General features: G+C 40.4%; 1 protein-coding gene across 1 annotated transcript in view; it reads right to left on the minus strand.

The window, feature by feature from the left end:
* The window catches only part of LOC103182941 (receptor tyrosine-protein kinase erbB-4), a 374,750-nt gene that overhangs the window by 174,942 nt on the left and 176,738 nt on the right, over positions 1–23,070 (minus strand). The window contains exon 3 of the mRNA XM_007900138.2: positions 6,662–6,848. Coding sequence (XP_007898329.1) covers positions 6,662–6,848 — 187 coding nt within the window. The remainder of the gene's footprint in view (positions 1–6,661; positions 6,849–23,070) is intronic.

The raw sequence follows: 23,070 nt of genomic DNA on the forward strand, positions 1-23,070 counted from the left end.
GAATGATTATTGAATTGTTGTAGGGGATACCTTTTTGATGAGGTATTCAGGTGGATAATAAAGATTCCCCAGCACTCTCCAAAAAGAGGAGACTATTTCTCCCAGGTTCCTGGCCAATATTTCTCCAGTTAAGTTAATTGTTGACTTTGTGGTTGTGTGCCACAAATCCATTACCAGGCTTGACAGTAATTACTTTTGGAGATTTTCATATGGCTTTTATAATACCAGAATTTCTGTCAAGTGTAGTGACTGTATTTTGTAGGCAAACGTAGCAGTCACTTTACACACATCAAGGTACCACCAACATAAGTACGTAAGAAATGATAGACGAAAAAAGACCAAGGTCCATCTCGTTCTCCTTCCACCTTCCTGGCAGTCACATGCACATATGTCTCAAACTACCTATTTACTATATTCCATAATGTTATTTCCTAAAAGAAAACTATCTAATCTGTATTTGAAAGAATCAAGTGCCTAGGGAGCCTGTTCCACAGGTTCACTATTCGCTCACTGAAATAGTGTTTGCGTAGATTTGTTCTGAATTTACCCCTCTTCAATCGCAGGTCATGTCCTCTGGTTTTAGTATTCTGGACAATATGAAACAGCCTGTCATGATCCATATTGTCTTGCCCCTTTAGACTCCTAAAGACAGCAATTATGTTGCCTCTCAATCTTCTCTTTTGCAGCGTGAATATGTCCAATTTACTAAGTCGCTCCTCATAGTCCAGTTATTCCATTCCCTTCTGAACAGGTATGAGGAGAATAATTGATATTTGTTGGCCAGGATACTGGGAAGAGCACCTTACTCTTTTCAAATAGTGTCCTGGGATGTTTAACTTCTACTTGAGGGCAGGTAGACAAGACTTTGGTTTAATATTTCCTGAGGAACAGGACTACTGACTACTGACAGGACTTTATGACACCCACTGAAAATTCAATGTGCTTAAATATTCCAAATTGGATCATTCTGTCAGCAGCAACACTGCCTCTCATATAAATGCATAAAGTTATGCAAAATTGTTAGATAGTTAGTTGCAAAGAATAAAAGTCAGAAAGTAAAATTTCCACATGTAACCCAGCCATCCATACAAACTTGGGGAATGGGAGGACCTGTGTTTATTATGTTGGCACATTCTTGGCTGGAAGGGGTTAATATAGTTTGATTTTAGACCACCAGGTAGCCACAAGATTTTGATCTTACTGGGTTTGCAACAGAGCTTGGCTTTAAACAAGTTTGGTATTTCAATAATGCCTCAAAACTCTGCAACATCCCCAATGAACCCTTGTGCAATTCTGACCCTTCCAGCAACAATGATATATATACTCTCTACACTATGAGCCTTACATTGTTTTTAGAGGCTTCCAAATCGAGAATGCCTACCATGCTTTCATAGTTGTTCAAATACCGGTTAAACTGGAACTGACTGCTGATCGAGGCAGAATTTGCACTGTAAAGCAATAATTTCTGGAATAGTATATAGATTGTTTCTGTAGATACTGTATTAATAACAATCCTTGCATTTGATATAGTGGATTTCATACTGGAAGGATGTCTCAAATTACTTCACAGGATTTAAAGTTTCGTGACTGTATTTTATAGTTGAAAGCGGCAGCCAATTTTGCATTGTCATATTTTGCATATCCCACAAACAGCCATAAAGTGACAGTCCAATTTTCTCTGAGAGAAAGGATCTTCTCTTTTCGAATAGTGCCATGGGATCTTTAACAACAAATAATATTCTTAAATAATCTTTAATAATTATTATCATATTCTGCATTTGGAAATAGACACCATATTTGTGTCCTTTAAGCTTGATAGAAAATGTGGTGAATTTTATGTCACTTTTGTGTCCTCAAGTAACTACCATACCTTTCTCCTGCACTGTCAAGCGCAGTGCCTGTGTATTTGTAGGCAAACGATGGCAGACAATTTGCACATAAGGTCCCACAAATAGCCTTGAAATAAATTCTCGACAAAGCTCACACTCACATAAGTTTTTACGACTGTTTGTGGGACACTGCTGTGCGCAATTGGCTGTCGCGTTTCGCCCACAAATATACGGTAATTTCACTTTACAGTCTATTCTTTGAGATGTCGGGAAGACGTGAAAAGCACTATATCAAATGCAAGGATTATTATTATTATTACTGCTCCCACATCCAGTTGAGTTTCTCTGGCCCCTAGTGACTGATTGTCTGATAAGCAACCTTTCCTCCCTCTGTCGCAACCTGTGCTGTCTTTCTCTCACTGTGGTCATTGCTCCTCTGACCTTTTCCCTCTTGTTCATCCCCACCATGTTGTCTAACAGGGTTAGACCTCCCTCACTGCATCGCAATCTAAACTCATCACTCATCCCTGCACTCCAGCTCATTTATTTCCAAGACCTCAAGGCTGTAGCTCTGTTCATTAATAATCGCAGACTTATAAAACTCAAGCTCGTCTCTGCTACTCTTTACAAACTTGGTGGCAGACTGCACCTAACCTTTCGCCCCTTCATCTAGTTTCTCAATGGAAAAAAACTGTCAGAGTTATAAAATAAAAAAAAGTGAAGGAAATAGTGACATCAATTTACCTCTTTGTTCCCTGAAAACTTGTCTTACCAGCCTTTCATTGTAGTTACATCTCTTTCCAAAACAGATCTTCTCCTGACAGGTGTAATGACCTTGTTTAGAGCGCTCTGTTATTGTGTCTTGTCTGGGAACTTGTTTCACTACATTTTATACCAAGGGTTCTACAGTTGTAAGGTACTGAGTAGTCACATACTTATCCCAACTAAAAGAGTAAGAAATGGTTGCAAAACTAATAGAGATTATCATACTAAGAGACTGAGTTCACCGTTCTTACAGCTTCACAATAGACCCATATGTATGAAGATGAAGAATTTACAAAGAGATAAATTGATGGCACTATTTCCTTCACTTTTCGTCAGTTCTGATGAAAGGTCATTGACCTGAAACGTTAACTCATTTTCCTCTCTCCATAAATGCTGCCTGACCTGCTGTGTGTTCCCAGCGACTTCCGTGAAAAAATTTCCAGCATCTGCAGTATTTTGCCTTTTGTATGAAGATGAAATGTTTCATGAATAATAATAATCCTTATATTTAATATAACACCTTGACTTTGTATTTTGTAGGCAAAATTTGCACACAATATCCCACAAACAGCCAGGTATTGAATGATCTTTTTTTAATTTGGGGGTTTGATAGTCAATACACTGGGAGAAACTCCCTTCCCTTTTCAAAAAGTGCAATGAGATCATTAATGTTCATCTGACCAGGCAAAGAGGAACTCGGTTTAACATCTCACCCGAACATTTTGAACTTTGAGGTATAACCAAATGGATATGGTCTCTTTTGGTCTTGTGCCAGCCTGGCTCAGTTGGTAGTACTCTTACCCATGAGAGTTGTGGGTTCAAGACCCACGTTGGGTCTTGGATCTCATATAGTCTATGTTAACATTCCAATGCAGTGTGCAGTATTGTTGGAGGTGCCATCCTGCAAATGATATGTTAAACTGAGGTCTCATCTGTCTGTTCACCTTACAGTATTACAGGAGTCCTGTAGCTCAGTGGTTAGAGCACTCGCCTCACAAACGAGAGATCTGGGTTCGATTCCCGGCAGGGTGAAATGTTGGGCAAGTTTCCTTACTCCACACGCTTCAGTTTACCTAGCAGTAGAAACCCGGATTGGCAGATCACGTTTCCGGGGGTAATAATTCCTTCAAAAAATAATTGGTCACTTCAATCCACGACTGTTTGTGGGACACTACTGTGCGTAATTGGCTGCCGCGTTTCGCCCACAAAATATACAGTCAATTCACTTTACAGTATATTCTGTGAAGTGTTTTGAGATGTCTCGAAGACATGATAAGGCGCTATATCAAATGCAAGGATAAAAAGTATACTCTGTGAAGCACTTGGAGACGTTCTAATGTGAAACACTCGATCTCATATATTCGGATTGTTATTATTATTTCTACATGACATAAAACTATATATGGTAGGGGTGGTTGGAGAGAGGATTCGTAATTGCTTATGTACTGTCAATACTGATTCATACCTGAATAACATTGGTATAGAATATATATATATATTATGTACATAATGAAGATCTATTTTGTATTGCTTGATCTGATTTCTTCACTGCTTGATTTATTATCTGGGACATTTGTGTACTCACCAGGTAGAAAGATGATACCACAGTAAAATAGCCCCATCTTCAACATCAATGCTAACCTTTCCCATCACTGCCCTAAAAATGACCCTCAAACTGGGACCATACTTTCATAATATACCTGTGCTTTACATATTTAGTCCATTTGATGTCCAGAGGTAAAAGGTAGAAACAAGAAACATCACTGTTAGCATTCATTTCAAAACTAAAAGGATTGAAATGAATTATGACCACCTCTAAGATCCTTTTGTATTTTTTGGTGTCTGCTGTTTTGGGAATGAAGGCATTTGCTTGAAGAGGTTTGCTGTCGATATCGGTGGGGAAACTGGCTGATAGCTACTGAGCCTGAAAGCATCAGGCAGCTGATTACCTTTGCAGTTGTAATTACAAGTTCTTTGAAGCAACTTGTGTTAATGTCTATTGACTGACATTAAATCAGCTCCTTCACATTGTTGACAACGAAACGTCTCCCACACAGTTTCCTCAACATTTTTGCTCAATCCTGAAAGTTAAAAATATTAATTTCTGAGGCTCCCTTAAGAGTAAGAATTAACAATGTGGATGTTTGCACCAGTTTCCTGACCGTAACCTAGATAGGCTGGTGTCAGCACAAAGTTATCAGGGTTACTTTTCATTCCTGAAATGAAAGTTGAATCATTTTTACTGCAGGTCGGTGAAAGCATTCCTTTATGTCTTACATTATCTTTTTCAAATATTGTTACCATCTTCCGAGCACTCCAGGTGGATTTGAATAATCAGCTCTTTCCCCATTCCCCAGTGCACACGGCAGTTTCTTGGTCTTTGGGAAATGTAAAGAGGGAAACCAAAGGTAGCACGTTATTCAGCTGGTTATTTAAGATGTCCTGCTGAAAGTCAGGAAGCTTTTCACTTCCTATTTCTTATCATTCACTCGCAGCTTGGCTCAATCACCTCTCCTTAGTTCAACAATATAATTTAGGACGAAGCTAAAAATATTAATCACGTTGTTTAGCCCTGAAATAAAAGAGATTGACAGCTGAAGCCAGAGTGCGATTTGCTCCTTGTTCATTAAGAGATGTTGAATGATCAGCCACACAGCAGCCACTTGAAGCTTCAGTGACAGACAGATAATGGAGCCTTCCATAGAATACAAATCAGACAATGTTTAAAAAAAATACAAAGGGGAATCTTGAGCATTGACTTCAAGGTGAGGACGTTGCTGTATTGAACTATTAGCACTGAAGGATTTTATTAGTTACTGGTGATCTGGTATAGGGTAGCAAGTATGAAGAGTTGGATTGGCATGGTGGGGGAGAGGGGGCTCCTGAGGCTAAAGGCAGTTTCATGATGTGAGGGCAGGCTTAGTCACAACAATCACCAGAGAACCAACTGCACGCGGCTCCAAGAGACAGAGGATCCCGTTGAGTGAAGAAACCTTTGTAGACTTATTTCTGAGTAATGGGCTCTTGGAGGATACTACAGGATTCCCCCTTGGAGAACAAGGGGGAGTCTTGCCAGAGTGAAGAGAAATTGGAGACTTCCCTAGGCTACAGGGGCAGGGGTGGTCAACTAGCCTAACATCCGTCACTTTGTAAACAGAGCATAGTTTCCTACCTAAGGGAGTTACAAGTTGCTGGAGGACATACGTCTTGAACAATCAAAGGTCCAACACGTGGCTCTGTTAGTTTTCTTCCGCTGCCTGTTTTGAATTTTAGCAATGGCTGATTATTACACATGCCCTTCAGCCAGACCAATTCCTGCTGCAGTATAATTTAGTTGCTATGTAACTCTAAATCTCAAAAGAAAGCGGTGTGACACCTCCTTTAATATGAGGCACTAAAATTGGAAACACTGAAATAGTAATGAATTCACGCATAGTGAAGCATTCAGAAAAAATGCAGGACAGCACCCATCATCAGTGAGTTGTGATTATTATTATTGTATATCAATACAAGATAATTGGCAAGAGAGCAAAGGAGGAGTTTAGGGGGATTTTTTTTACACAGTTGTTAGGATGTGGAATGCTCTGCTGGATCTGGTGATTGAGGTAGGTTCCATATTAGCTTTTAAGAGGGATCTAGATATATAAATAAAGAGGAATAATTTGCAGGCATTTGAGAAAAAGCCAGGTAAGTGGGAATGAATGGATTACTCTTTCAAAGAACGACGTGGTGAGCTGAATGACCTTCTCTTGTTTTGTAAATTTCTAAAGTTCCATTGCTACATTTCCACTGATGTACTTTTGCGCCAAATTCCTTCTCTGTTCCCGCCTTTTGGACAACATGAAACACTAATTTGGAAGCAGTTAGAAATGCTGTTAAGAGTTAATTTCCAGAGAGTCATGTTTCTTTACAATGAATTGATAAACGGGTTTAGATTGAAAATGTTATAAGTCAAAGTATATTGCTTCTGCTTTCTTTGCAAGGGAGGTGTTTGACACCAATAGCCAGTGATATGTTGACTCAAAGTAACCAAATTGCAAATGCTCTATAGTTATCAATAGGCTCACCTGTCAGGTTTTGCAGGCCTAACTGTCTCAGTCCAAAGTTGCCATCTTTTTTGTAGTTAAGCAGGACCGTCAGCGCATATCGTTCTTCATACATCTTTGTCCCACGGATGATTCTGAGATTCTCCAATGGCAAGTATTCAAACTGGTTCAGGGCTACCAAGATATAGCCAGTGACTTCTCGGATGGACTAGAAGAGAAAATACATTTATGTCAGAAAATTGACAACACGTCAACAACAACTTGCAATTTACATAGTGCCCCTCATGCAGTCAAGCTTGTTTTTTTTAAATGAGTCCAGTGTCCTAGCCTCAAATGGTCGTTAATTAAGAAATACTTAATAATATTTACATTTTATTTGATGCAACAGCTTTGACAATGGGAGGACTTCTCAAAGCACTTTAGAGAATATCCTTTAAAGTGTAATGACTGGGTACATTTGTAAATAAACTTAGCAACCAATATGCACACAGCAATATCCCACAAACAACTGTGAAGCGAATGGTCAATTTTATTTGGGAGGTTGTCGGCCAGGGCACTAGGAGATATTCCCTTATTTTTTTGAATAGTGCCATGGGATCTTTAACATCCATTTGAAACGTCTCATCCAAAGGACAGCATCTCCAACAGTGGAGCACACACCCAACCACCCCCCCACCACCCCCCACCCTGCACTGCACTGGAATGTCAGTTTAGACTGTGCAAGTTCAGAGCCCCAACATGGGGTTTGAATCCACAAACCTTCCGACTCAGAGGCCAGAGTGTCTCCAAACTGTTTCATGTATCAAAACAAAAGGTTTTATTTAAAACCTTCAATAAAAGCGCATTTCGACCACAAAATACAATCAATTTACTTTACAATATATTCGGTGAAGCGTTTCTTGAGACGTCTCAATGACGCCAAATGCAAGGATTATTATTATTATTATTAACTGACACTTCCTGGTGTCTGTCTTGAAATTGTTCTTTTTCAGCCCTAAACCTCTGCCCTCTTGTTCTGATGGTTCATTAAACAACTGGTGGCACCTAGTGGTAAAACAGATTGCAATTTTTAAATCGGTGATCTGATTCCTGTTATAAAATCAAAACAATGCACAGCAGGCAGATTTCCATCTGGTGCTGAAAGATAGGTCCACATTTTGGATTTGACCCTTCAATACTGACAACGCATCACCCCAAAGACATTTGCCTACCCAGCATTTTCAAATGCTGATTGTATGCTTTGCATCTGAACCATTCACTGTTTTAATTTGCTAATTCAGTGCAAAGACTAACATAAAGATTGAAGTTCTGAATATTTCGACAGTGTGAAGTGACAGGTCCTGCATTTGGAAGATGGCAGAATCATATTTTTTTACTCTTGTATTGTGCTGCATGGCTGATTTTAATGATATTGCATTAGATTTGACATATCACCGTAGAAATGTTGTTTCAGTACTTAGGAGTGAGTTAATAATGCTGCATTTGGAATATTTTATTACGCTGAATTGAATTCATTTCCATCATTGCTGAGATTCATGACTGCTATCAATTGGCAAACTACAAAGTTTAGAAAATTAACCAGATACAAGCTTGAGTTCATCATGGCTTCCTTTGATTTCTCAAAAGCCTTTTTTTTGGAAAGGAAACAGAATTCGCAACTTGAACAGTTCTGTATGAATATAACCCGAGATGAAGCGAGGTTATCCCTCTCCAGTTTAAAAGCACATTCAGACTAGTTTTGTTGTGATTGGCACAATTTACAGGACGGAAAAAGAAACGCAGATTCTAAATTTGCAATGTAAAACTTTACAGAGGCATTTACATAACTCCTTTGGTTGACCTTCAAAGAGATAAACAAATTCACAACGTAGTAGTGGTGGAAAATCATTGTCATTTTGTTATCTGGTGTGCTGCACTCCCCCCTATAGCTGTGGAGAGACTGTATTGTGTTGTGGAGTTTCTGTGAAACTGAATGCTCTCTTTTCATATCGGTCATTCATGATTGAGTAATAATGTATGCTTGTGTTGTGGTATTGGGAAATCATCACGCTGACTGAAAAACAAGACTGCCATTTAGATGCCCATCTGGCTCAATCAGTAGCACTCTCACTCTGAATCAGAAGTTCACAGGTTTGTACCCCAATGCAGGACTTTGAACACAACAACAACAAAATTACATTTGAATAGCGCCTTTCACATCGGGAGAAAACAGTGTTGGCTGACACTCCAAAACAATGCTGCACTATTGGAGATGCATAAAGAGGCTTTAAACCTCTCACCTGCCTGTTCAAGTAGAAGTTAAAGATCCTATGTCATTTTTTGAAAAGAGATTTTCTCCCAATCCCCAAATCAAAATTGGCCATTTTATGGCTGTTTCTGGGACATTATGTGCCATGTTTGCCTACAACCTCAACTTGCACTTAAAATTCCAGAGAGCAGGGCACAGCGTCTGAAGGCTCAGTCACCAATGGTGACAAAGAGGCCGTAGAATGGGCAGCAGATCTGATTCAGATCACAGAACAGTATGACAGAAGACTGGAACTGGATAAAATTACATATTTTATGTCCATGAACATATTCAAAAGTAGAACAAGTATCTTAAGGTCAATCGACTGGGTACTGGAAGCCGATGTGTTTGTAGAATTTGTGATGATCCCTGCCTCAGGGGGACCACAACTCAACATATTCATCCTCAATGGCCATGTGGTTTTAACAGGTTGAACCCCAACAGTATATCCAAATCACACTCAGGGAACCCCAAGCCTTGGCTCTTGCCAACCTGTACCTCTCTGAAATTAGGTAATCGGGTTGCATCTCGTCAGGAAGAGTGCGCACATTCCATTTCAGACAGCAGGGAAATTTCCATGGGTTGGTGGCATACACACACAGAACTCTGTCTGGTTTGTATACTCTTTAAGTATGGCGATAAGCTCCCCATATGCCATACACCCAGCTAACCACAAATAAAATCCTCAATCGAGTCAAAAAGCACAACTGTGGTTTGATATAATCCAAGCAATTTGTTTTGTGGAAGCGTAACTTTTTTTTCAAAAAAGTAAAGTTTATATTCACAAACCCGTATTTAAATCAAGCAATCGAAACTCGTATTGAGGTTTAAGAACCCAAACTCCAAATACAACGTAGTAGTGCATACAAAGTCACCCAACTGTGCAAAAAGCTGATGTCACAGTGTGTGAGGCAGTACAGTGGCTATTTCTGAAATGTCATCCTGAGATGCATAAATGAATAATTTTGAAGTAGAAATTGGATTCTGAGTCAGTATGATTTAGTTTTGCAACTTTTTTGTACCATTGAAATCTCCAAATAATCCTCTAAAATAAGTGCAGGGCTGTGAGCTGCGACGTTCACCTGCTCTGCCAAACAGGGTGCAGCGCTACATTTTGCAACTCGCATGTCTTTCATGGTGTTTGGAGCACAAAGCTGCGGTTGGGTGAACTCTCCTCCAGACGTGAAAAATAGCACCTTTGCATCAGTTTATTTCCTTCAGTCTAAAAACTACAATGACAAACAGGTTGAATAAGAACTGTCTTGGTTCAGACTTTGCTGTGTCCCTCACAGTAAATGATTGCACTCTTACTGCAAGTCAATGACAGAGATAAAGAGGGATGATAGTCTTCGATAACTAAGGGTAAATGGTAAATTCCTCACTTCTGGCAATGAAGCTGTCAGTTATGGCAATAGTATTGGCAACAAGCATTGTTAACCTAAGGAAAATCACCAATTCGTCCCAAGAACTGTAATCATGTATGTTAACCCGCGAGACATTTTAATTTTTGTAACACCTATTATTCAAGTTTTCCAAGTTTTGTTGATTGACTCTAAAATGTTTATAACAGGAGAAGCTGGTTGCAAAACCAGATACGTATCATGTCAATTTGAGGGAATGCCACACTTGCATAATCTACTTGATTTATCAGATATTTATCAGGGTGACATGACTCACTTCCATAATAGGGCTTCTGATATGGATACTGTAGACTTTCTAGATGAGAGGACAATAGAACTTTTAATACAAAGGAAGGTCACCCAACATTTTTGTTAGCTCTTTGAAAGAGCACACAATGCCATTTATCTGCCTTTTTCCCTTCCTGTCTTGCTTCAAATTACTCCCATTTAGAAATCCATGTAAATCCCACTTGAAAGCTAATATGGATCCTACCTCGACTATCACACCTGGTGTTCCACATCCTGACAACTGTCTAAGTAAAGGAAACAAAATGCTTCACTCCTTTGATAAACCATCATTCGATCCATTTGGAAGTTTAACAGCTCATGAGCGCTCAGTCTCACAAACCAGAGGAACAAAATTAAATCACTGTCAATTTCCCAGATGTAGCAACGATCTAAACAGGCTCCGCTCAAACCAAACATTAGCAAAACCCAATTCGAGGTCTGATTTGTCAAATTTTCGCCAGATGGCACTGATGGATCAGTCAGCTGCACCTGTCCCAGTTTCTCCTGCAATTTGCCACTACCACTTTGGCCAAATTGGTAAATGTCTTGGCTATGTGATGCATTCAATTTGGCATCTCATAAGATTCAGGTGCAACCTTGGCTCGTATGTACTGAACACGTAGAACAGAAATGCTGCAAAGCTTTTTTTGTTGTTGACAGAATTGGGTTTTCAAAATTCATATAGCATTAAAAAAAAACATTTTCCAGTGGTTTCAGTATAATTATTATAATAATGGAATACAACATTTGGTGAAGTGTCATATCTCCAGGGAAAACACATGTTTCATTTCTGTCACATTCTGCCTGCAGAATTCTAAGGTTTGAAAAAACTGCTTCTTTCTCCCTGATAAAATACAAAATACTTATAAGAAGGTAATGTTAATAGGTACCTATTAACTCTTTCCTTGGATTAAGTCACTGCATAAGTTTTGAGCAAAATTCCTTCTTCCTGCTCTCTTGACAGGGGCGGAGTCATGCGGAGATGAGCTGACAGGAAAGCAAAGACCCAGCTAAATTGTACAATACTGTTCAAGTTACATGGGTTTGCTGTGCATCAGAAAGGATTTATTATGCGTTCAGTATTTGGATCTTTGTAACAAGATGCTTAAAAACAATGCTCTCAGACACAAAAGGTTAAGAATTGGTTAAGTGTTGGGTTGGAGCTGCAATGAAATGAGAGGCATTTCTTTACCCAGATGGTAATTAAAGATTGAAACAAGTTTTCAGGGAGGGTGGTTGAGGACAGGATTCTGGACTCATTTTAAAAAAATAGCTTGATGCTATGATGTGAAGACGGATGAGATCAAAGGGGCCGAAGTACCATCTTTACCCGAACCAATCTTGCAATCTTGTGAAATAAGAAGCTAGACTCTTTATTCTATAGGGACATTATGGTCTCCTAATGCTTCCAACCAGTCATATTAAACACCATTAATGCGATCAATCCAACTTTAAGAATCCTGCTCTAAAAGGTCTAATACAGAACACAAGAATATTTCCTGAGTGGGACAGCGAATGACGACACAATCAATATTTGTATATTTGCGGCATTCCTCAGACCTCTATCCTTGGTCCCCTCCTCTTCAACATCTATATGCTCCCTCTTGGTGACATCATCTGCAGATTTGGGGTCAACTTCCACATGTTTGCGGATGACACCCAACTGTACCTCTCTGCCTCCACCTTTGACTCCAGGACCACTGCTGTGCTGACAGAATGTCTGTCAGACATCAAGTCCTGGATGAGAGCTAACTTTCTTCAGTTGAACGTCAGCGAGACCGAGGCCCTCCTGATTGGCTCCCTTCAGCGTCTCCTCACCTCAGACGCTGATAGCATCACCATCCATGATTGCATCTTGCTAAGCCAGTCCGGAACCCTGGGGTCTTGTTTGACCCTCAACTATCCTTTCTACCACATCTACACCATGACCAACTCTGCCTTCCCCCACCTCCACAACGTCTCCCGGCTCCGACACTGTCTCACGCTACAGACCGCCTCATACACACTTTCATTACATCAAGGCTCGACTATGCAAACGCACTGTTTGTTAGCCTCCCCAACTCCTCTCCACAGGCTGCAGATCATCCAGAACACTGCAGCCTGTGTCCTCTTCCGCACTAGGCTCCGCGATCCTATCACCTCCATCCTTGCCCAACTCCAATGGCTTCCCATCACACAGAGGATGCAGTTCAAGATCCTGGTCCTCACCTTCAAAGCTCTCCACGGTCTTGTTCCCCCCTAATTCTCCAACCTCCTAACCCCCTACCACCCTGTTCGCTCCTCCACTCAACGGGCACCGGCCTGCTTCACATCCCTCACCTTGCTTGTCCCACTATCGGCGGGCGGGCCTTCCCCCACTCTGCACCCACCCTCTAGAACTCCATCCTGCAGTCCCTCCGTCTCGCCCCCTCCCTTGCCACTTTCAAGACTCACCTCAAGACCTTCCTCTTCGACCTTGCTTTCGATCGCCCTGCTTCCCCCCTGCCCTCCCCCCTCACCCATCCCGACCCTCAACTCTGTCTGTCCAGCGCCTTGGGATGTCCTCCCGACGTGAAAGGTGCTATACAAATGTAATTTTGCTGTTGCTGTTGTACATTGATGACATAAGCATCGCTGCTGCTGACCCACTCTACTCCATGTGTGATCAAAGAATAATTAGAGACATTAAAAGATTCAAGATAGAAAATCACTTCACTGCTATCAATCTCCACCCACACCAAACAACCACTGGAGTTTTTACATTGCAAGTTATAACTCCCAAGCCAGCTATAAAAGCCTGAAAGTAATTAAGTACATTACCTCTATAGCTACTTAAAGTTTTTATGTGAATACCACACAACTGGGAACATTTTTCCGCATCCCAGTCGTGTGACTTATTACATTACATATGAAATGATGCCAGATATTCCAAGAATGGCACAACAGCTTCATTGTCCTGGCTGCAATACGTGGAGTGGGTGCTTAGAGATCCAATGTTTATTCATTTGCTGTGATCAAAACAAATCCCTGATCATTATAAATTTTTTGAATCATTATTGGGACACATCTTCCAGCTGTTTTTAAGTTTATTTTTGCTCTGAGAGGTAGGTGAGGAATTAATCACAAAGAGATCATGTCACAGTTCAAGTTGTCACATGGATGCAAGTACCTACGACAAACCAAACCTCCTTTATTCTGTTTCTGTATGGTTATTAGTCTGGACACAGTATATTCAGGCAGCACTATTCCTAACATTTGGAGCAGACGCTGATCAAACAACATTCGTGTCTCGGTGGAGGAACTAGAGATAATAGCTTTTTTCAAAAAAAACACCCATTTTCTATTTTTCCCCCCATAGATATATATCAGCAGCCAGCTGTCCATAATACAATTCTTGTTCTTCACTGCTCTCGCAAGTTTCAGGAGCCTGTTACTCGGAATTTCAACGAGACTGAAGAGCCCTTTTGTTTCACTCGACTGCCAATCCGTTTGTCCTTCCTGCCCCGCAGCCATGACTTGGCAGCAGGGTCACCCTGAAGGTGACGCCAAGTCAAATGGTCTTTGACAAGAAGAAAAAGTGGCCCCTGAGCCCACCATAAAACATCTACAGAAGCTTGGGAGAAGCAGTGGAGAATTGCTTCATGCTAATGTTTCAGGAACAGTTCATTTCAATACAGATTCAGGAAGTTGGGAGCAGGAAACACTTATAACTGTAGCTTCTTTCATTTCCTACCCCCTTGTGTGTGTGTGTTTTTTTCCCCCTGACTCTGGATATTAACCACAGAGTCGCATAAAATAAAAACAAGTCATACTTTGTTAGGAACCCATTCAATCATTTGCCACCCCCAGTGCTAAGACCCTGAAGTCAATCATTTGCTCTTCCTGTGAAAAGAAATTGAACGCTTGCCAGAAATAATTTGGTATTTGCATTGTTTAAACCTCTGCACAGCAGAAAAAGCACTTACATTTTGTTACAATTTCAAATTGGCCATTTAAATACATACATTTCTAAATCAGCCACGAGATTTGTAACATTTCTTATTTTGGCTTCCACATTTGCATGCAGAGAAGAGCTTGAAGAAACTGGCACCCAAGCATGACTGCATGGGGATGATGAGCATTAAATAGATTTCAATCAAGGCAATATTGGTTATTCACAAGTCGTTGGATCTATAAGTAAATGTTTGTAAAGACATGGTTATCTCCTGCAGATACCCGCGCTCCTTGTTTATTTCCCTGGTTGAGTGGAAGATGGATAGCTCCACCCGAGCGATCGTGTTCTCAGCCCGCATTGCACTTGGGAAACTGGGTTATTGATCAATTAATAAATTAAAAGGAAAATGCAGAAAGGCAGCATTCAGGCGTAAGGTCAGGTTTTAACCCTATTCCAGCATAGAGATAATTCAGCTCTCTTCTAGGGAAACTTTTCTTCGGGCTTTTATTAAAGCAACTTTTCTATTCTATTCAACTTTATTCCTGGCATGGAAAGAAAATCCATGAAAATGCATAGAATCAAATTCTTGGTCTGTTCCAGTACCATCTCTTGAAGCCCCTTTGTGGCTTCAATCACCCCATGTGAAGGGCTCTATTTAAATGCTTTTTATTGTCCTTGTTACACCACCTGTGCCCAAAGTCCATTGCATAAGCTCATCACCCTTTTCCAAACAAAAGAAAGTCTCGGCCACTTTCCATTCTCTTTTGCTGAAGACAGCAATTAAAATGACAAGTGTAGGGAAATCCCATTTCATCGGATTGTTGAAAGGTAGGCATTATCTTCTGTCCTATAAGCAGCACTAATGCAGTAAATGTGACAAGACAAAATAATTATGTGTTTCAACACGTTCAAGAGGAAGCAAGAGGACTGGATTTGTTCTGAACGCTCAGAAGTGAAAACGTGAGGCAATGTGCTTTCTGAAATCGAGATCATTTGCTGAAAGACACGCAAATCAATGCAGTTCATGTTGCTTGTAAATTTCTAATGTTAAAAAACACAAGCGCTGTGTTCAAGGAGAGAAGGGAGTTACTCAGGGTGTCGTGGCTAACAATCCCCCAAATAAAATTGGCTATTTGTGAGGCAATGTTGTGCCCAAATTGGCTGCAGCGTTTGCTGACATAGTACACACAGACACTTGGCTTTACAGTGCATCCAATGAAGCACTTAGAGACATCTTGAGGACGTGATATGGTGCAATATCAAATGCAAGGCTTATTATCATTATAAGGAGTCATGTTTAGATCAGCGAAGAAGCTACCAAACACAATGGAAAAACATCCCTACAAAATGTCTAGTGAAAAATTGTAACAATGAAGAATTTGCCATCATCATTGACAATGAAATTGACAGAATCTGATGGCAGGACATCGGGCAGAGTTCAGGGATGTGGCACTTCATAATACAGACCTAAATGGAGATTAGAGACAGGTTGCACTGAATGAACAACGATTATAAGTATTAGACAAACCGGGGGCATGTTTTACTGCGAGTGTGACATTTTGAGCTCAGTGTTACAATAAAGCCTGGAACGTGAAGGGCACCAAAGTGGTGATATTTGAAAGGATCTGAAATAATGAAGTGAGCAGAACAAAGTACAAGCTGTGCGCAGGGCAAATTATTCCAAGGTTCGCTTCGCAATTGCTGTTGCTTTTCTGGCCGCTGGTGGAGCTCTAGCACTTCCAACGTCTTTAACCCCCCCCTTTGGTAAATGTTCTTCCTTTTCCATTCGCTCACTGAAGCTTCATTGTATTGAACTACCTTTTTTTTTTACATCTTACAGCAGGTTAACAAGTTCCCCTGCATCATTTATAAAGAACTTTCAACCTCAACGAGGTGCAATGTGCAACTGTAGTCGTCTTGTTCTTCACAGGCAGGGTTTGTAACCCCGTCGAAATACCCACAACTGTTCCTCATGGAGAAATAAGCTCTGGAGGGAGGCGCCAATTTTTCTTAGTGCCCTGTGCTGACACAGAGAAGTTAGGAAAGATGAATGGCTGTTAAGGAGAATGGTTTGGAGTGCGGAGTGGAGGTGGAGTGCATTGATCACATATTGACTGAGGTCAGGGCGCAAGTGATTTGGCCAAGTGTGTGGCCCGAGTAGACTTGAAGAGAAGGAGAGAAAAATCAGTTTAAACAAAAATAATACGTATTTTCCTTTTTTTAAAAAAAAATTAATTGGCTGCCAATAAAACTTTTATTGGACATCACTGGCAGATGCATTGATTAACAATTAAAGGAAGTAAAAAGGGTGGAAACAGGTAAACTGCTGTATATATTGGACAACGGCTGAATCAATAAAAGGTATAACAGTGAAAATTGGAGTTCTCCTGACAGATCAGTAGATAAAAGAAAACTTCCCGGTAACAGTCAGGCCTAACAAACCAGAGGTCACAGGCTTCAGTCCCTATTCTGTGCTGATGTTTGACCCATGGTCCATGCTGAGTCAGTAATACAATACAATGTACATTTATACAGCACCTTTCACATTGGGAGGACCACTCAATCAAGAGCACTTTGCACTGCTGGCTGAGTCCCCGAGCTGGGAGTGGGAAACGAGAAATGATTGAAACCACCGTCAAGAGGTATATCTTGAGACAGGCCTTGAACAAGGGAGAGAGGAAGCGGCTTGGAGGGACTCTGAAGGGACGGTCGTTGGGATACTAGTCGTTATGCCTTTGAACAACTACTATTACTACTAATAATAATCCTTATATTTGATATAGCTCCTTATCATGTCGTCGAGACATCTCAAAGCACTTCACAGTGGATTGACTGTATTTTGTGGATGAAATGCAGAGGGGTGGTAGACGAAAAAAATCATCCAGAATTCCCCACTTCTGATCACCATGAGTGATCTTGTTTGGAAAGTGATGTTGTGCATATTGGCTTTCCATCCTTAGGATGAGATGTTAAACTGAGATCCCGTCTGCCTCTTTAGGTGGGTGTTAAAGATCCCAAGACACTATTCGGAAAGAGGAGGGAGTTTCTCCTGGTGTCCTGGCCAACAATCCCCCAAATAAAATTGGTCACTCACTCCTTGGTTGTTTGTGGGACATTGCTGTGTTCTCTGTTTCGCCCAGAAAATACACAATCAATCGATTTTACAGTAAATCCTGTGAAGCACTATGAGATGTCTCGATGACATGATAAGGTAATAAATCAAATGCAAGGATTATTATTGTTATTATTAACAAGATAAAGCTCGGCAAAATTAGTTTGTTGAGATTCACTACCTGAGCTCCTGCATTAAGAGCGAGTACTTACACAGGATAACAGAGGGCTGCTGGAGACCATAAAGCTGTTACCCAGCAAGAATCAGAGCTTGAGGGAGAAAATGAGTAGAGGAAAGAGATGTAAATGTAAAGCAAAGAAATGTAGAGCACAGGAAGAGGCCATTTGGCCCGTTGTATCTGTGCTAACTTTCTGAGCTCACTGAGTGGAATCAAACATAAATTAATTAATTTGATCCTAAAGAAAAACATGAGGATTTCCTGAAACAATATGACAGAAGATATTACAGGGTCAAGGAAAGGTGGAAGAAAGTTTCTGTTTATGGGTGAACTTCAAGCTATGAGAAGCCCTTCCGACTGATGAGCACATTTCCAGATCTTCTCCAGTGACTCCTAGTCAACATTGATGGTGAAATCTGTTTTCCAGATAACATGGAGGGACTCACCAACACTGTACAGGAATCTATTAATATAGCAACAACAAGTGGAGGCCAGTTTCTGTTTAAAGCCATTTATTAATCTAAGTTTGCCAACAAAGAGAGAAGCAGTTCATTGCAGGTTCGATTAACTCAATGATGCTTCCTATTGGGGATTTTTTTTGATGAAGGGAGGATTTATCAAGGTTAAATACAGTTGACAATTGCTGAAATGGCTTTAGCTCCCATTTCTGGGGAAAAAAATACTGATGAAATATATGCCGGTCAGATTGATAGCAGATGTGAAAGGGTGTAAAAGACAAATGTGTGGGGAAGCCAAAGAAAACGATGATGGTAAAAGTTAATATTTGTGCACATCTCACCAGTATCATGGAGCAGAAAATATAATAATAATCCTTGCATTTGATTTAGCGCCTTATCACGTCTTCAAGACGTCTCAAAGTGCTTCACTGAATATACTGCAAAGTGAATTGACTGTATATTTCGTGGGCGAAACGCAGCAGCTAATTCCGCACAGCATTGTCCCACAAACGGTTGTGGACTGAGTGACCAAATTATATATTTTTTAAGGGATTATTATGAAATAAAGGGCAAAAAAAAGCTTGCTGGATATTAATGCACAATAAATGATTGTGGACGATAGGATATGAGCAGCAAAGCGAATATTAATCTCAATGCAATCCTTTGTAGGTTTCACAAATGGTGCAATTAAGCCAATCCATATTGTGGGTAGAAATTGCAACGGGTAAAGTCTCCCCTTCCCTTAAAAATGTGAAGCCTCAAAACCACAAGAGTTTGACCATTTTTCAAATGAATTTAGAAATCTACTTATTGATTGAAGAAAAACGATGAGCAGGGGCAAAGCCTGGTGATGCCTGAAAGTAAACTAAGCAAAAATATGTCATTGGAAGATTCAATCTACTTGGGAGGAAAGGCAGCAAATGCAAGAACTCACTTGATGGTGGATAAACTGAGGAATGGATTTAGCTTTCAGAATTTTTATGTTGAGGCTAACGTTAATAACAAAATATCTAAACTGTGTTGAAAGTAATTTCAATGATCATACTCAATAAACCCTCTTTTGGAGGGTGTAAAGAAAAAACGAGCACCACTCAACTTCAGATTGATCACCATTGATCTTTATAACCAAAGAGGAGGATAATGACCACATGGCTGCCAGTTTAATGCATATTAACAATGTGCATTTGTAATGAAATTTTCTATCATAAAGGCACATTGTTGAAATGCACTAAACCGATCCCGGCGTAAAACCATTATCTTCATGATGTTGCTCAATGATCCAGAGCCTCTGAAAAATGAGAGTCTTGAAGATGATGATATATCAATACAGACTGTTCACGGTGGAAAACTCCTATCTCAATTCCACAAAAGAACAGGAAGGAAGCCCACAAGTAATTGTGGAAAGGAATAGCCTAGGCTGATGGTTCACTGGAGTTGAAACTTGAGAAAATATTCNTTTTTGTTCGCAGTTTGTCAGCCTGCCCTACCTCTGCGACCCTCCTGGCCTGGTTCCTCCCTCTGCCCAGCAAACAGCGGCTGACTATACTTACTCCACTCTGGCCCCATTCTGAATTCTAATCCAGAGTCCTTCTACTTTACCCTTACCATCCCTTCAAATTTCACTTCAGCCACGCTTTTGGTTACCTTTCCCCTCCCCTCCTCGGCTTACCCCTCTTTCCCTTCCCCCTTCCACAACTCAGTTGAGTGAAGCACCAATGAGACATCCTCCTGACGTGAGAGGCCCGATATAAATGTAAACTCTTGTACGAGGCTGTGCTGTGAGGAATTCTGTGACTGGTTGACGAGTCGTAGTCCTGTACGAATTTCTCCAAGCCTTTTTCTGCTCTCTTTATTCTGAAATTGATATGGGGAATAAGTCCCCATAAATCCTCATTATATGGATTATATCCTCACAATGCATCGCCAACCTTGAGAATTCGATTTTCTGGACGCTCGGAATGATTAAAGAATATAATGCCCTGTCTGGTTACAGCATGAAGATCAATGTTGGTAATTCAGAGGGACTGATACTCGCTCCTCCTACCCATTCTCCCCAAATCCAATCCACATGCACTTAACAGGATCAGGTCACACTTACAGATTGTAGTCACAACAGGATACAGTTGTTCTGTTCAGGGGGCAGGTGAATATGTTAAAATGAAATCAATCACAACAAAGCATTCCCCCACCCCCACTGCCTACCCCAACCTATGTTGCTGTAGGTTGAAAGGAAAGCATTGGCAGCTTCAGGATTTGCAACACATGAAACAGATTGCAAGACTTCTTTGCAGAAGTCTGATCTACAGTTGCAATTCCCGCCACCCCCAAAAAAATTGTATTGTACAAAAGTGTTAGCCACCGGGTGCTAATATACATTTGACTGTATCCTTAATATTAGTTATTTAACAGTGCTGCATAATAAGTGGGTATTAGTTTAACTGGGAGATAGTTTGTGTCTTTATTGCTGGTCTGTATGCATATAATCTATTATCATTTGTCTCAAAATAATTGGTATAATTATAGGTTTTAACTTAATCTTAGTGCAACCTGTCTTCAGGCACAGGTTTTTAATTGGAATTAGGGGCATTGCGTTTTAATCAGCTCGCTTTGTGTGGAACAGAATTCCAGCATAAAGCAGTCCATACTATGGCCGGTTAACGCCTTGAAAATTAGAACCGGATAATAAAAATAATAAACCTTGCATTTCATATAGCACCGTTCATGTAAGGAGAACACACTCACACACTCAGCATTTTCTGTAAGGTGCAGTGGCTGTGCATTTGTAGGCAAACGTAGGATAAACATGATAGGGGAAGAAGCATTACGTGTCATGTATGGAGATTACCTGGCCAGAAATAAACAGAAGAGGTGTTTGTGTGGGGATGGGGGGTGTAGGATTAAATATTCCATTTTATTCAATATTCCATAGGACTTTGGAATATTTAATTAGAACTTTCTCTCCAAGTATTAACTGATCCATGATAAGGTCCATTGTTCATTGCATTATGCTGAGAAGACTTGATGAGCCAACTAGCCGTCTCTCATTGAATACTTGACGTCCTTTGTGAGGGCTTCATTTTTTGAATTGCGGATGTCCTCCACACACTTTCCTCTCCCAATAAGAATGAGGTCTGCACCTCCATCAAAACACTGGGGCAAAGCCATAAAGAGAACAGGTTCCATGGTGTCTGGAGGACATTGAGAACACAGTAGCTACAAAGTGGTACAGGTGGAGGAGCCCTGGGAGCAGATCTTTAATCTATCCATTCTGCCAAGGGTGGAAGAAATACATCAGGGGAAACATTGCTAGTTTCAATAATGAATACATGTCTGGAAAACAACACCTGTGTTACTAAAGCTGCACAATAATAATTATTATAATAATAATAGTAATCTTGCATTTGGTATAGTGCTTTATCACTTCACTGGACGTCTCAAAGCACTTCACTGTAAAGTGGATTAACTGTGTATTTTGTGGGCGAAAACATGGCAGCCAGTTTGCTGGCAACCATGGAGTGAATAGCCAATTTTACTTGGGGGAGAAACTCCTTGCTCTTTTCAAATAGTACCAAGGGATCTTTAAGGTCCACCTGAACAGGCAGACGGAACCTCGGTTTAATGGCTCATCTGAAGGATAGCACCTTCCACAATGCAACACTCCTCATCCCAGCACTGCATTGGGGTGTCATCTTAGACTATGTGCGTTCAATTCATGACAAACCAATTTTGTCGTAAAATAATTATTTTAACTTATGTTAGATAAATGGCGACCATTTAACTTTGCGGTGCTCATTGTTGAGAGAATATTCTCTCAATTTGGTCCATCAAGTTTCTCAGGCAGGGGTTAGTTTAGGAAGTGCACGTGGTGTCCTGCAGCTCAGTGGTTAGAGCACTCGCCTCGCAAGCCAGGGACCTGGATTTGATTCCTGGTGGGGTGAAATGCTACGCAAGTTTCCTTACGCCACACGTGTCTGTTTACTTAGCAGTAAGTAGGAACTCAGTTGTTAGTTGATTGGTGGATCGCTTTTCCAGGAGTAATAATTCTCTCAAAAAATATATTGGTCACTTCAATCCACAACTGTTTGTGGGACAATGCTGTGTGCAATTGGCTACGGCGTTTCGCCCACAAAATATAGTTAATTCACTTTACAGTATATTCTGTGAAGCGCTTTCACAGTTATCAATTGGTGGAGGTAAACAGAGACATGTGGAGTAAGGAAACTTGCAGAACATTTCAAAGATAAGGAGTTATATCAAATGCAAGGATTATTATTTTTATTATGACTTGAATAATGGCATTGACCTTTGTGCTTTTCCCCTGACTTCCCAACCTATGACCTGCAAAAACATCAGGAGGAAAATCTCTTAACCACCTACTTTAAGCCCGCATTGCATGTCAACAAATAATATGGAAGTTTTTTTTTCTGTGACTTTGGGGCCAATGAAACTTAATAAAAGCATCATTACTGTGAAGGGTTGAACTGGGAAATAAAAAAATGTCTCAGTGGATAGACAATCAGATCACTGGAGCCCAATAACCTAACAAGTTACAATCTTAATATATAAGGAACATTATTACAATAAAAATAATCCTTCTAATAATAGTCCTTATATTATTTGATAAAGTGCATCTCAGGTCAGAAGGATGTCTCAAAAGTCTTCACAGGATATACCGTGAGGTGTAATGACTTGTGTTTTGTAGGCGAACAATACAGTTAGTTATCTTCATGCATTTCATTTTCCACTCAAAACATTGTGCTTAGCTCTGGAGACCGATACAAAAGAGATTGGCTG

The sequence above is a fragment of the Callorhinchus milii genome, unplaced genomic scaffold, assembly GCF_018977255.1.
Source record: "Callorhinchus milii isolate IMCB2004 unplaced genomic scaffold, IMCB_Cmil_1.0 Scaffold6, whole genome shotgun sequence".
In the NCBI taxonomy this organism is placed as follows: domain Eukaryota; kingdom Metazoa; phylum Chordata; class Chondrichthyes; order Chimaeriformes; family Callorhinchidae; genus Callorhinchus; species Callorhinchus milii.